Source organism: Camelina sativa, chromosome 7, assembly GCF_000633955.1.
Source record: "Camelina sativa cultivar DH55 chromosome 7, Cs, whole genome shotgun sequence".
Taxonomy (NCBI): Eukaryota; Viridiplantae; Streptophyta; class Magnoliopsida; order Brassicales; family Brassicaceae; genus Camelina; species Camelina sativa.
Genome location: NC_025691.1, coordinates 22077625 through 22090740, shown reverse-complemented (window position 1 = coordinate 22090740; position 13116 = coordinate 22077625). Strand labels below are relative to the sequence as shown.

Sequence of the window (13116 nt, the reverse complement as noted above, 5' to 3'; positions counted from 1 at the left end):
GAATTAAAATAACAAAAAAAATACGATTCAAGGGGGCTAATTTTTATCTTGATATATTAGACAAGAGGAAAGAACGATAATTCAATCTTCCTTCGTATGAAACAAAGCAAGAACAAGAACTCATGTCTTTTGTACAAGGAAATCGTTCAGGACCAAAGATCAATGTTATTGTCTCCATCAAAGAGACTACTCAAAGATAATAAGGAATCACAATTTCCCTCCTCCCCAAACGGAATCTGCGAGAAACACTCGGTCTGGTTCTCGAAAGCTAGAAGCTCTTCCGAAAGCAGAGCAGCATTAGCGTTGCCTTCTTCACCATCATTTAGTTCCTGTTTTTTCTTCGCATCGCCCATGATCACATCTTGGAGCCATTGTGTATCGATCAAAAGTGTATCCGCATTATTCTCATCCCACAAGAAATCAACATCGCTACTACTAGGCAATGAGCTAGCCACCGCCAATCCAAGATCAGTCTCATGCTTCTTCTTCTCTTGTATCAGTTGCACAGTCTTAGCCTCAGCTTTGCGCTTCTTAGAAGGCTCGTTTGGGAAATTGAGCTTAGCTTTGGCTCCTCGGATTCTCTTAGCTTCAAGATCATAAGCTCGAGCAGCGTCTTCAGCTGTATTGAAAGTACCGAGCCAAACTCGAACTCCTTTGCTTGGATCACGAATCTCAGCCGCCCATCTCCCCCAAGGTCTTCTCCTGATTCCTCTGTACCGACTGCTCTGTAACGCTGAGCCTATCCATAAATAAAAAAAAGTTCAAATAACAACCAAGTTATGAACAAAACAAAACCACAGGAAAAAAAAAGAATCATAACTCACCTGATGATGCACGTTTACGCGTTGAAGAGAAGTCCGACTCAAATTCTTCAAAATCTCCGTTGAAATCGTTGATTGAGCAATCAAAGACAGCCTTACTTGTCCAAGAAGACTTCTTCCCTCTCCCAATCTTCTCTTGATCGGACTCCGATGGCGTTATGTAATCGGAAATTACAGCTCCTCCACACATTTTTAAAAAGTTTTGGGGTTAAAAGTAAGATTTGTTGCTTTGTGTGTTTCTCATTGTTGCTTTGTATCGTAGCAGCACACTCTTTATATGCCAAAAAAAAAAAAAAAGACTACGCGTGATGACAATTGGGACAAGTGGGATATTAGTTAATTTTAATTTTACCGTTGTTTGGCCTTTTGCTCTTTAAGCATAGGTTAATTTTATTATTACGCCGTTCTGCATTAAGCTGAGTTGATGAATAATTGAATATAATAACTCAGATGATTAAATTTAATATTCGATCTTATCTCTTCTTTTTTTTTGCCTTGGGTGTAAATCCAGTCTTATCTTTTAATCAGATCTTTTACATTAATGAATCGTATATTTGAGCTTCTTTTTTTCGTCACTGTATATTTTAGTTTTAACGATGGTGATTTTTTTTCTTCTTAAATCTAATTTAATGCTTAATGCGCCCTACCTAGTTTTATGGCCAATCGCATAATATCATAGATTTTCAATCTTACCGATAATGTTAATTATAAAGGTGAATAAAGGATTAATTTGAAGATTAAGTAAATTACTATTATTTTTTCTTTTAATTCACCAATTAAAAAATATATATTGTCCTTCTTACATTAGAATTGTAATGATTCAAAACTTTCCAAATTTTTGGAAAACAAAATAAATTAAAAAAACCACAGTCCCTTCTTCACATCATGTCATAAATCTAAGACATCTATAATCACATTCATTTGTTTTGTTTAGTTAATTTAAATTCCGTATTTATATATATTTTTTTCAAAAAACAGAGACCGTATATATATATATAGTAGTCATTTACCAAATGGTCTAGTAACTTGTAACAGTTTCATATTGAAGAACAAGTCTTTGGGATGTTTGCTTAATTTATAACAGAGATCGACATGGGTTAACCAATGTGTTGAGGGGTTATAATTGCGTGATTAGGTAAAAAACCTTTCCGGAATAACCTTAATGAACACAGTATTTATGTACAGCTAGCTGTTGACAACAATTTGATATATAAAAATTTAACAAAAAAGTTAATTAATTATAGTAATTGTTGATCCAAGTTGTGTTAACCTATCAATATATAGGGGTACGGCTTTCAAATTTGAAACCATAAGTAGTCTCTAATACTGACTAACTAACCCATGGTTTTCTCCACTACGCATTTTATAAATCTAAATTAATCTATCGACCAAACTTTGAATCTTTGTCAAGAGGCTAATTAATCCGCTATGCCTCCTACCCAAAAAAAATTAATCCGCTATGGTTCGTTGAGGGGTTAATTAAAGACTAATTGATATATTAAATGGAAAAATAAAATAACTATTAAATATTCACAATGGCTACGTACGACCCACGAAAATGGGATTTTATACGTTGAGGATGAACCATTCATTTCATATAGCCAATGTTTTCTTTGACAGTCGATAAAATATATATTTAATTTCAGCAATATATATATGAGCATATCATAATTATGTAAAATAGAAAGGAGCAAGTATATCTCGTAAATTTGGGAAATAATATCACGAAACTTAGGTTAAAAAAAGTTAAATGTTAATTTTAATGGAATCATTCCAAAAATATATAAAGTTAACTTATTGAGGCGCATTTAATACCACAATTAGCATATATTATGATTACACAAAAATTCCATATTTGATCGAAAACTATGTATATAAATATAAATCCGAATCTTTCTCTCAAAGAAAGCTTTGTCATCTCATAATCATCATCTTTCATTCTTGTCTCCGATATGGAGGATGTTGGAGAAGCGTCAACTATGATCACTTGCTTACCGCCCGCGAAACAAAAGCCCCTTCGAAACCCTAACTTGCTTGCCAACCAAAAAAAAGAGACTACACTAAAAAAGCCTCGAACCACCAAGGGTCGACAAAAGATAGAGATCAAGGAGATCGAAGTTGAGAACCGAAGGCAAGTGACGTTTTCGAAACGCAGATCCGGTCTTTTCAAAAAAGCCGCCGAGTTAAGCGTTCTCTGCGGCGCACAGATTGGTATCATAACGTTTTCACGCTGCGATAGGATCTACTCGTTTGGTAACGTGGACACACTCGTCGATAAATACATTCGCAAGACTCCGGTGATGCTGAGGTCGAACCCCGGAGGTGACGTGGCAGCAGGAGGTGAGAATAACGACGGTTTGATGTGGTGGGAGAGAGCGGTGGAGAGTGTACCGGAGGAGGATATGGAAGAGTACAAGATGGCGTTGAGTGTGTTAAGGGAGAATCTAATGACGAGGATCTCCCAGATAAGTAATGATCGGATGGTTGAGAATCTTCCGGCGTTTCCAAATGAGATGGCTATGGCTGACTGGAAACTGTCTAATGAAAACATGATGGCTAGGAACGATCGAAGTTATCTAGGTAACGATGCTGGTTTGGATCTTGCGGTTCCATTTATGTCTCCAAAACCTAGACAGTGAAGTGTTTTCTTTAATTTATTATTACACTTTTGTTTTATTACATATAGATATAGGTCGATTCTAAATTATATGAATTCGTTTATCTAAATTAACTAATGCTTTCAAATTTTAGATTGAAAAAAAAAGTATTGTATACGGACCTTGAATCCTTATATTTTTATATATATGGAGTCAATTTATTATTATGATATTGTCAGTTTCTTTGTCTTTCTTATTTAGTTTTTATTTTTTTATTATTTACATAAAAATGGTATTGTAATATTATTTAACCAATTTTCACTATTTGCATTGAAAAGGTTTTCACGAAAAGGTAGAGGTTGGAAAAACTATTCAGCCCGTTCAACTTAAAAAGTTGAAAAAAGCTATTGTTCAGCCACTATTTTGGAGATGAATGAGTTGAATAATATTCAACCCAATTTTGTTCAACCCATTTTTTCAATTTGATGCAACCATTTGCAGCCTAGATTGTCTCTGATTGATCTGTCGATGGCTGAAACTTTTAACAATTCGGGCTTGAGGGTTGGAAACTGACCATGGTGTCATGGTGATGTTGTAAATGTGCTTATTAGAACTGAACTGAACAGTCGTAATCAATAATCGGAACAGGAAGACTAAAGATTAGTTTTCTACATGTTAGTCTAAAGTAGGAAAATGTAAGTAGTACTTCCATGTTTGAACTTTGAAGTTATCGTTGTCCATCCAGGATAGGAAACTGGTTACGGGAGAACGTGGCCAATAGCTGGTTAGATGACATCTACAATGAGACAAGTACATTTATGTCGGATGAATCGAATCGATCAGAAAACTGACTCAACAACCGAAACAAGTTTTTCACGGATCAAAAACACTAACTTTGAAGATCTTTAAAGGATCAAAACTGTAATTTTCCACTTTCTCACAAACAAACTTATTAAAGAGTTAATTATTAATTAGGAGTTGAAATTAAAGATAGAGTTGAATAAGCTCATCACTAACTACCGAGGGAGAGAGAACACCAAGGTCCGTGAATAGGAGTGTTAGGTACTGAGGCGGCGTATAGTCTCGAGCCGACCTCTCTACTTCCACCTTTGTTGGAATCTTTAAGCCAAACTCAATTGGTCTCAGCGCTGGTGCCATGTCCTTTTGGTCTAATGGGTAAAGCCTAGCAAACTGCAAATACACAACTTTGTATCATTAACCACACTCTCTCTCTCTCTTAGATCTTATAAAACCGTTTCAATTATTACCTTATAACTCTCGGCAGCGACATAAACAGGTTTGTTCATACTGTGTGCCACGAGTGCGATTTGGTATGTTCCCATCATGTTGATAATACCACCACTTTCTACAACTCCATCTGCCCCGACAAACACCATGTCTACTTCATCCATGCTATACGCTACAGCTGAATCAAGCAGTAGCTTCACTGGGATATCAAGCTTCGATAACTCACTCGATAACAAAACTCCAGTTCCATCCGGCCTTCCCTCTGTCAATTTATTCATTAAAAGGGTGCAGAGAGAGGCTACTAAATACTACTAAGTCAAGATTATGTAGATCACAAGAAACAAAATGTCTCGTTAAGCAGATACAACTCAAGTTCCAATATCTAAAGCTTGTTGTTAAAATGGAAACGGGTGTATTGGAAAAGAGAACGAACCTGTGCAGAGAACTCGAAAGAGTTTGTTGTTTTGTGCAGCAGTCTTGAGTATTTCCAGAACAACTCTAGAGAGTCCATGAACCAAAATGGTACAACCATCAAATATAAAATCTTGACTAAGCATTGCGATAATCCTACGAGCCTGCACAATGTAGTTGGAATCCTCTTTATAAATCCCTCTTCTATCACAAATGCCTTTTGATCTATCTACTGCATTTCTATAGATAAAGGAAGTACCTTGCAAGAAATTTCCCCAAATTTCTCAGCACGTTCAAGAAGACGAGACTTAGCTGAATTGAAATCTTCGTATTCTAAAGCAGACGTTCTCGTAACGTATCTGATGAACAAATCGCATCCAGCAGTCAAAGAGATTGACGTTGTGTCCCATGACTGCCAAAAAAATTGAAACTTTTCTCAATCAAGAATCACTAATCAAGAATCAAGAATCAAGAATCAATAATCACTAATCAATAATCAAGAATCAAGAGTGAAATCGCGATTTTTTCACCTTGAGAGTATCAGAGGCCGTTTTGAGCTCAATCTCAAGCTCCATCATAGTAGTAGCTTCGCTGGCACGAATAACAGCAGCAAGAGCTCTAATAGCCGCGACGGCTTCAGCCAGATCCGGCTGCTTTCTCCAGCTATTGAACTCTTCAATTACATTAAACGACTTCTCGTTCCCGAGCTCATTGAGGGATGAGACAGGATGCTCATCGCCAGAGACGACGCCGCCCACGGCCGCTTGAGCTTGGGATAGCCATTCGCTTGTAATGACACCGTGATGCGCCGCGCGGGTTTGGTAATAAGCGGAGATGGAATCAGGGTTTTGAATGGGGCTCGTGTTGTATCGGCGGCCATGGGAGGTGAACTCGAGGTTCGATCGAGGATGAACGACGGCGATCTTCGCCACATTTGATTTTTTTCCTTTGAGAAAATGCCGAAAAAATGATTAAATGAAAAAAAAAAAATTAAGATAATAATATTTAGTTCTTACTTCTTAGGTCAGGTAATAAATGTGAATATAAGGCCCATTCATAAGCCCACTTATTATTGTTTGTTAAATTGTCGTTAAACAAATGTTACAAAAAAAAAATCAGTTTACTTAATATATATAAATGGAAAAATTAGGCTAAGAATAATTTAAAAACAAATCGCAAAAAATATTAGATATTCATATAGATAAGAAACATGACAAAAAAAAAATAATAATCAATTTTACTTAATTTTCATATCTTAAATTGGCATGCCCGAGTACAAGTATCCTAAAATTAAATTGTCTGATCACAATCGCCTGACCAAAGCATAGCTTAATCTTTTTCTTTAATTACTCAAACTGATTACACTTCTCTTAAAAGTTCTTGTAAGTTCATCTTTCATGGTAAGCTTTCTCTAGTCACGGAACTCGTCCATAAAGCTCTTGTGGAACGCTGTGAGACGATCCACTATCGCCGGAATCTTGTCTTCTTGAGGAAGTATTGTGCATCTAAAGTGCCATGTTCCAGGAACCTAAACCACAGTGACAAATTCAAGTTATATATCTATCCTTTTGAAAAACATTAGAAGTTTTTCATTTGTAAAAGGTTTGGTTATTTTCTTACCTGTCCAAAGCCAGAACCAGGGACTACAACTACACCAGTAGCATTGAGAAGGCGTTTGCAATAGAACGCATCTGGCGCAGTTTTTTCGGCTTCAGCAGCTTCAATCGCCTTTTGAGGAAGACTAATTCGTGGGAAGAGATACATTGCTCCTTCAGCTCTGTTACATGTAACGCCTTCTAAGTTGTTAAGAGCCTCTTCCAAAGTCTGCACATTCATCATCAAAGCTTATGATGTTATACAAGAGACTGAAAAATTTCTTTAGAGGCTACTGTAATGATCTTTCAACTCACCTTTGCACGTTTAGCCATGGATGAGAGAATTCCATCTCTTTCTACCATGTATGAGTCATATGAGTCATCACCAGGCTGATCAAATATGAAAAAGACTTATTAGTCATTTTATCTGTTTGCATGAATTGGCGAAAACTGATTAGCAAGAAATAGAGATGTTATTTACCTTGGGTGGGCTCATGACAAGGCTAGCAAGAATTTGACCAGAGATGTTAGAACACAGATTCACAGACGCCATTTTGTATATCTGTTCTCTTACATCAGGTGTGAATCCAGTAACCTCCATGTAACCACCTCTTTTCCCACATTCTCCATAGTATCCTGTCCACAGAAAAAGATATAAGCCCCCCATATTTAAATGATAAGCATTGAACAATAAAAAAGGTTGTTCATTTACCTTTAGAAACTGATTGGAACGAGACTAAAGACATATCCTTTTCGCCGTAGCCCAAAGACCGAGCAAATTTCTTGAAAGAATGGAACTTTTTGTCGGGGACGTAAAGATTTTCTTGGTAGACCTCGTCAGCTAAAAGAACTAAACCCTCTTGCTTGCAGAAATTAACAATGTCACGCTGGTTTTCTTCCGCAAGAACCTTAACCAAATTCATGAGAAAATGTTACAATCACATCATAAAGTGCTTAAATTTGTCAATCTAAGTCTTCAAGATATGGTTTTACCTGACCAGTTGGGTTACCGGGGTTTATGACAACCAAGGCCCTTACAGTGATGCCCTTCGACCTAGCTTCCTCTAGTTGCTTCTTAAGGTCTGATATTTCCAGTCCCCATCCTGTTGCTTCATCTAAATAGTATGGAACCTAAGCAGAAAAAATGACAATCAGAAAAACAAAAAAAAAGATCAAACCAAAAAACAAAAAAAATCCATAATGATTACATGAACATACTAAAGATCCACCATGGAGGGTAATTGAAGCAGAGTACAATGGATACTGTGGAATGGGACAGAGGATACCATCTTTCTCTGAGCTCAAGACAAGTTGCATCATCATGTGAACCTATAGAGCGAAGAGAGAAAAAAAATCACTTAGCATGAACCATTTAAGAGGACTTGCTATAATTGTATGAGAAAATGTTTAAGTTTTGACTGTTTACCGCTGGACTTGCACCATCAGTCAAGAAAATATCATTTGGATCAGCAGGGAAACCATCACGGGCTTCGATTCCAGCTGCAATAGTGTCACGTAATCCCTTGATACCCTGGGGAAAGAAAATGAAATATCATTTAGCAACATAAGGGTCATGTAAATATAGTGTTAAGGACTTTTAAATTAGACCCTGATGACAAACCTGGCTGTGACTGTAAGCACCAGTTGCTCTTCCAGGAATTTGATCCAGAATCTTCCATGCTCGGTCAATTGAATCAGTACTGATAGTGGAAAAAAAAAATGTGAATCAATCTTAAACCATATAAGCAATATAACGCAAGAACCTGAGACATATAGATGATCGATACCTGAACAACCCATGTGTTTCAGTCTCATCCAAAAGGCTCGAGTGGTCACACAAGGCAAGAACCTGAGACATATTGATGATCACAGAAGTTAATATCTCAGGGGCTGATATATGACAGACGAAAGAGCAGCAAAAACATTCGCTTACCTCTCGGAAGAACCTTATAGGCAGCTGACCAAGTGATTGAGGATTTCCAATGTTGCAATAGATGATCTGCCAAAAGCGGTGAAGACTTTAAAGTTTCTTTCTTGTTGGGAATTATACAGAGTTTGAGAATATGTAACATCAACACTAAACTATCCACTCTATGAAACTTATATACAAAAAGCCGATCATAACTCTACAAAGAACACACACAAGAGAACATGACTATGCCAATGAATAAAAAGATTTTACCTCATCGAAGGGATACGCATCCTTATTAGACTTCAAGTCTTCTTGCAACTTCTGTAAGATGGAAAACAAAAGGCAGACAGAAGAAGTCATTTAGCTTTTAAAAAAATTCCTACAAATATTGTTCCGTCATGTTATCAAACGAAGCACATGAATCTCTGACCTGAGCAATGTTGACAATTTCTCCACGAACAGCATACTCACATTTCAGAACCTGTCACCCAAAATTAAAAACCCTCTTAGTTACAATAAAACCAAGTTCTCAGCATGATTGAATGTGACACTCATAACAAAAGTAATGACATTAGAATGTGACAATTCGGTGAATACAAGATTAGAATTTTGATTAGATGGGAAAAATTCCAGTACTGAAACTTTCGAAAAGAAAGTTATAAATCATCACGAGGACTGATCTAACCAGAAGCAAAACTCAGAAAATAAAACCCCAAATCAAGTGCGGCGAAACGAAACAATAAAGCAAAGCTTGTCGATTTCATCATTGGGAAGCAAAAAGACCAAACCTTTGGCGTTAAATCAGAAAACCCACACTGAAAATATTGAATCTTTGAGCTTAACAGTAACAAATCCAGATCAATCCAAGCAAAAAAAAAAACCCAGAAACCCCACAAACAAATTCAGAAAAAGCAATCAAATATAGAATAATTAGAAAACCCACCTTGGGGTTGATGGAGTCAAGAGTAACGGGAAGAGAAGAAGTGGAATCAGAAGAAGCAGCCATGTCCGAAGTAGAACTCATGAAACGAGACAGAGAAACAAGAGGAGCAGCACGAGGAGAATTAGTAGAAAATGAAGGAGGAAGAAGAGAGAGAAAGCTTCGAGTTTGGTGATGTTGACGACGAGTCGTATGGTCGACAAGACCTTTTCTAGCTTGGCCAATCAAAAATCTCCGCATCTCTCTTTGATCAGCTTTACTTTATAGTACAGAACGTAACGTGCTACTCAAGGCCCAAGATTGAACCACCAACTCTCTCACAGAAGGAAGAAGCGTGCCAACCAATGTCCTCTAAAACCAGTGCCTGCTGCACACAGAATTTTGCCTTGTTCTCCACGTTCAAAAAATGTATTGAATTTTCTGTTTTTTTTTATTTTTCTTCAATAGACGAAGAAGATATATTTTGTAGGGTTTATTTTAGGCGGCTAATTTTATTTAACTTTATCTGTGTTAAAAACCAGACTAATCCCATAAAAAGACATGTCCTTTAGCCAAAAAAAAAGGTTGTCTGAAAGATAAGACTGATAAGTCATATAATAATATATTAATCACAACTAATTTGGGATAAACAGATATGTTTCTACCATTATCAATTTACTGTTTGTTGGTACTAAAAATTTAGAAAAAAATCTAGATAGTACTACATCTATTTTGAAGTACTTATCATTTAGAGAAGAATTTTAGAAATCACTAATATTAAATATTGTATTATATGATCCCAGTATATAAGAGTTTTTTTTTACTAAAATTACAAAGATTAAGAAACAATAATCATTTTATCATTTATAAAATTTTAACAATATCAAAATATTAAATTGATGATTTTGTAAGAAGATTAATATATATGTCACAATCAACTAATGCTAAAGAAGATTGTCTATGATTATTATTTTTAGATTTTGTATTTGTCAACTCCTTTTCTCCAATGAATCTTTTAAATTATGTGTTGTTGACAAAAATAGAAAATTTTTTTAGCAAGATGAAATTGATGATTTTGAATCGTTACTCTTTCATCTATTTTGTCATGTTGCAAATTTTTTCTCTTTCTGAAAACTAGAGCCGGGCTACACGATTGGGCCCTAAAAAGGCCAAGTAAAATCGTGATCAAAACCCAATACTTGTTATATCCACGTCACTAGGACGAGAACAAAACCCTAAAATCGATTGGGGACATCCGATCCTGTCTGGGTAAAATTGTTTAGGGTTTAAACAAAGTTGGCTATAGGAAGTTACATGGTTTCAGTTGGTTCCAAATCATTGCCATTGAGGAGGCACAGGACTAGTGAAGAAGATAGCTTGATGGGTGAACGGGGAAAGTCTAGCAACAACAATCACAGTGATAGGAAAAAAGGAATGTTTAGGAAAGACCAGAGAGGTGGCCGTGGATTTGATGGAGATGGTAACAAGAGGAACCAATCCGGTGGTGCACCTGATGTAAAGCCAGCTTCAAAGAAACAATCTGAGTTTGAACATCAGAATCAGTTTGTCAGGTAACGGAAGATTTTTTTTTTTTTTGAACCCCAAACATCAGAATCACAGTGCTCTGTAATTTTTGTAGTGGTAGTGAATTGTGGTTTGATATTTTTTTTTTTGCAGGAAAGAGATTGATCCAGAGACTTCAAAGTATTTCTCTGAGATTGCTAATCTCTTTGATAGTAACGAAGTTGATTTAGAGGAACGTTCAGTGATATGTGGAAATGCTCTTGAAGAAACAAGAGGGAGGGAGTATGAGATTTCAACTGATTATATCATAAGTCATGTCTTGCAAACTCTGCTTGAGGGATGTGAACTTGACCAGCTTTGCAGTTTTATTCGAAATTCTGCGGAGGTGTTTCCAGCTATTGCTATGGATAGATCTGGTTCTCATGTTGCAGAGTCGGCTCTCAAAGCCTTGGCTACACATCTTGAAAATCCAGATGCTTATTCTGTTATTGAGGAGGCTTTGAATTCTATAGGCCAGGTACTTTATTCAATCTTTTGCTGGTTGGTCTCCAGAATATTGCTTCTATTTATGGAAACTGATTATTGAACTATTTCCCTTGGTCAGGTGATTGTGGATAAACCACTTGATATGTTGTGCAACTGCTATAGTTCTCATGTTCTTCGAAGGCTTCTTTGTCTCTGCAAAGGAGTCTCTTTAGACTCCCCTGAGCTTTATGGCACAAAATCATCAAAAGCTCTGGCGAAACGTTTGAATTTGAAGACGTCTCAGTTAGATGAGAGTAATCTCGAAATCCCTCATCAAGGGTTTCCAGATGTTCTCAAGTACCTATTGTCTGGGCTATTGAGTTGTAGCAGAGAGGATATGAAGTATCTTCAAGTCGATCAGTATAGCAGTTTGGTCTTACAGGTAGGTTATATATATATATCCCTGTCTGATCATCTGTGTTATTTTCAAGCAACTTTTTTCGTATTGACTGTTATTTTTAATCTCGCTCCCTCCTGGTTCACGCTGATGCAATGATGCTAACTAATCTTCTCTTGACAGACGGCTCTCAGATTAATGGTGAAACTAGATGAGGAGTTGCATGAAATCATTCCGCTTATTCTGGGCTGCAACTCTTCGAATAAAAAAAAAGAAGGGTTTCACATAGATACCAAAGTTGCCAAAGAAATTTTAGAGTCAATGAAGGATAATTCATTCAGTCATCTGGTGGAGGTAATTAAGTGTAACCTTTTGCGGATTTGTTTATACCAAAATTCTGTTACTTGCAGAAAACAGCTGATTATGGACATATTGCCTGCGTTAGATGATGCAAAACATTATCTGTTGAATGGTTGCTAGTTATCTGTTCGATTCCATGTTTTAATTGGAGTGTTAAATTTCGTAGTTGCCTTTTTAAATGCGTTTGCATGCCATTTTCAGGTGATTTTGGAAGTGGCCCCTGAAAATTTGTATAACGAAATATTCAACAAAGTTTTCAAGAACTCTTTATTTAAGCTATCAGTTGATCGATGTGCAAATTTTGTTATTCAAGCATTGATCTCCCATGCAAAAGACCAAGAGCAGGTATCTTTATCCTACTCACACTTCATATTTTTTTCTGTATTTGTGTTGTTCCCTTGAAAGCTGTAAACTTACATTCAATTGATTTTGTTGACAAGATGGGTTTGATATGGGAAGAATTAGCTCCAAGAGTCAAGGATCTTCTTGAGCAAGGAAAGTCAGGTGTTGTGGCTTCTCTGATAGCGGCTAGCCAGAGGCTTCAATGTCATGAACATAAGGTTTCTATGTTTTCTACATTCAGATGAAATTTTATTTCTTCTCTACTTTCAAAATTTTGTCTTATGCAAATGTTTTTTTCTTTTTTAGTGTTGTGAGGCCCTTGTTGGTGCAGTATGCTCGACAAATGAATCCCGTATCTCCATTGTTCCACGGTTGCTGTTTCTTGATAGCTACTTTGGATACCAAGATAAGTCTACATGGGAGTGGGCACCTGGTGCAAAGATGCATGTCATGGGTTCTTTGATCCTTCAGGGGATTTTCAAGTTTTCTAGCGTATGTTTCCTTCTCTTGACGTGTTGACAAAAA

The 13116-nt window shown here is 36.5% G+C and overlaps 5 protein-coding genes across 7 annotated transcripts in view; 2 read left to right on the top strand and 3 right to left on the bottom strand.

Moving 5' to 3' along the window:
- On the bottom strand, positions 24-1090 carry LOC104701917 (ethylene-responsive transcription factor ERF073-like). Its single transcript, XM_010417679.1, has 2 exons — positions 825-1090; positions 24-739 (listed from the first exon to the last, which is right to left on the bottom strand). The coding sequence occupies exons 1-2, from the start codon at positions 1009-1011 to the stop codon at positions 147-149; spliced, it is 780 nt and encodes a 259-aa protein (XP_010415981.1). The 5' UTR covers positions 1012-1090; the 3' UTR covers positions 24-146.
- Positions 2774-3460, top strand: LOC104704838 (MADS-box transcription factor 23-like). The gene has a single exon (XM_010420863.1). It carries the CDS (start codon positions 2774-2776, stop codon positions 3458-3460), a length of 687 nt encoding a protein of 228 aa, XP_010419165.1.
- LOC104701915 (translation initiation factor eIF-2B subunit alpha-like) lies at positions 4288-6057 on the bottom strand. Its single transcript, XM_010417678.2, is given in 6 exon segments — positions 4288-4609; positions 4687-4928; positions 5100-5241; positions 5337-5489; positions 5608-5928; positions 5931-6057. Coding segments are annotated over 6 exon segments (1146 nt in total). The 5' UTR covers positions 6012-6057; the 3' UTR covers positions 4288-4402.
- LOC104701914 (alanine aminotransferase 2, mitochondrial-like) lies at positions 6303-9852 on the bottom strand. The gene is made up of 14 exons (XM_010417677.2): positions 9528-9852; positions 9015-9065; positions 8855-8905; positions 8606-8671; positions 8460-8521; positions 8294-8372; positions 8099-8203; positions 7891-8001; positions 7666-7803; positions 7385-7580; positions 7154-7308; positions 6988-7062; positions 6698-6901; positions 6303-6605 (listed from the first exon to the last, which is right to left on the bottom strand). The coding sequence occupies exons 1-14, from the start codon at positions 9762-9764 to the stop codon at positions 6489-6491; spliced, it is 1647 nt and encodes a 548-aa protein (XP_010415979.1). The 5' UTR covers positions 9765-9852; the 3' UTR covers positions 6303-6488.
- The window catches only part of LOC104701913 (pumilio homolog 23), a 5666-nt gene continuing 3287 nt past the window's right edge, over positions 10738-13116 (top strand). For 2 of the 3 annotated variants that reach the window (XM_010417675.2, XM_019227761.1), the window contains exons 1-7: positions 10738-11074; positions 11181-11544; positions 11632-11934; positions 12073-12243; positions 12451-12594; positions 12690-12809; positions 12898-13083. In XM_010417675.2, the coding sequence (XP_010415977.1) occupies positions 10818-11074; positions 11181-11544; positions 11632-11934; positions 12073-12243; positions 12451-12594; positions 12690-12809; positions 12898-13083 (1545 nt within the window). In that variant the 5' untranslated portion in view covers positions 10738-10817. The remainder of the gene's footprint in view (positions 11075-11180; positions 11545-11631; positions 11935-12072; positions 12244-12450; positions 12595-12689; positions 12810-12897; positions 13084-13116) is intronic. The other variant, XM_010417674.2, reaches the window with a different exon arrangement.

Bases quoted from the DNA above. Each gene is read 5' to 3' on its own strand.
- LOC104701917 (XM_010417679.1), bottom strand. From the start codon at position 1,011: ATGTGTGGAGGAGCTGTAATTTCCGATTACATAACGCCATCGGAGTCC. The intron at 740-824 runs GTGAGTTATGAT...ATTTATGGATAG, and splicing joins GCGTAAACGTGCATCATCAG to GCTCAGCGTTACAGAGCAGT.
- LOC104701914 (XM_010417677.2), bottom strand. From the start codon at position 9,764: ATGCGGAGATTTTTGATTGGCCAAGCTAGAAAAGGTCTTGTCGACCAT. The intron at 8,522-8,605 runs GTAAGCGAATGT...AATATGTCTCAG, and splicing joins CTATAAGGTTCTTCCGAGAG to GTTCTTGCCTTGTGTGACCA. The intron at 8,002-8,098 runs GTAAACAGTCAA...TTCGCTCTATAG, and splicing joins CTGATGGTGCAAGTCCAGCG to GTTCACATGATGATGCAACT.
- LOC104704838 (XM_010420863.1), top strand. From the start codon at position 2,774: ATGGAGGATGTTGGAGAAGCGTCAACTATGATCACTTGCTTACCGCCC.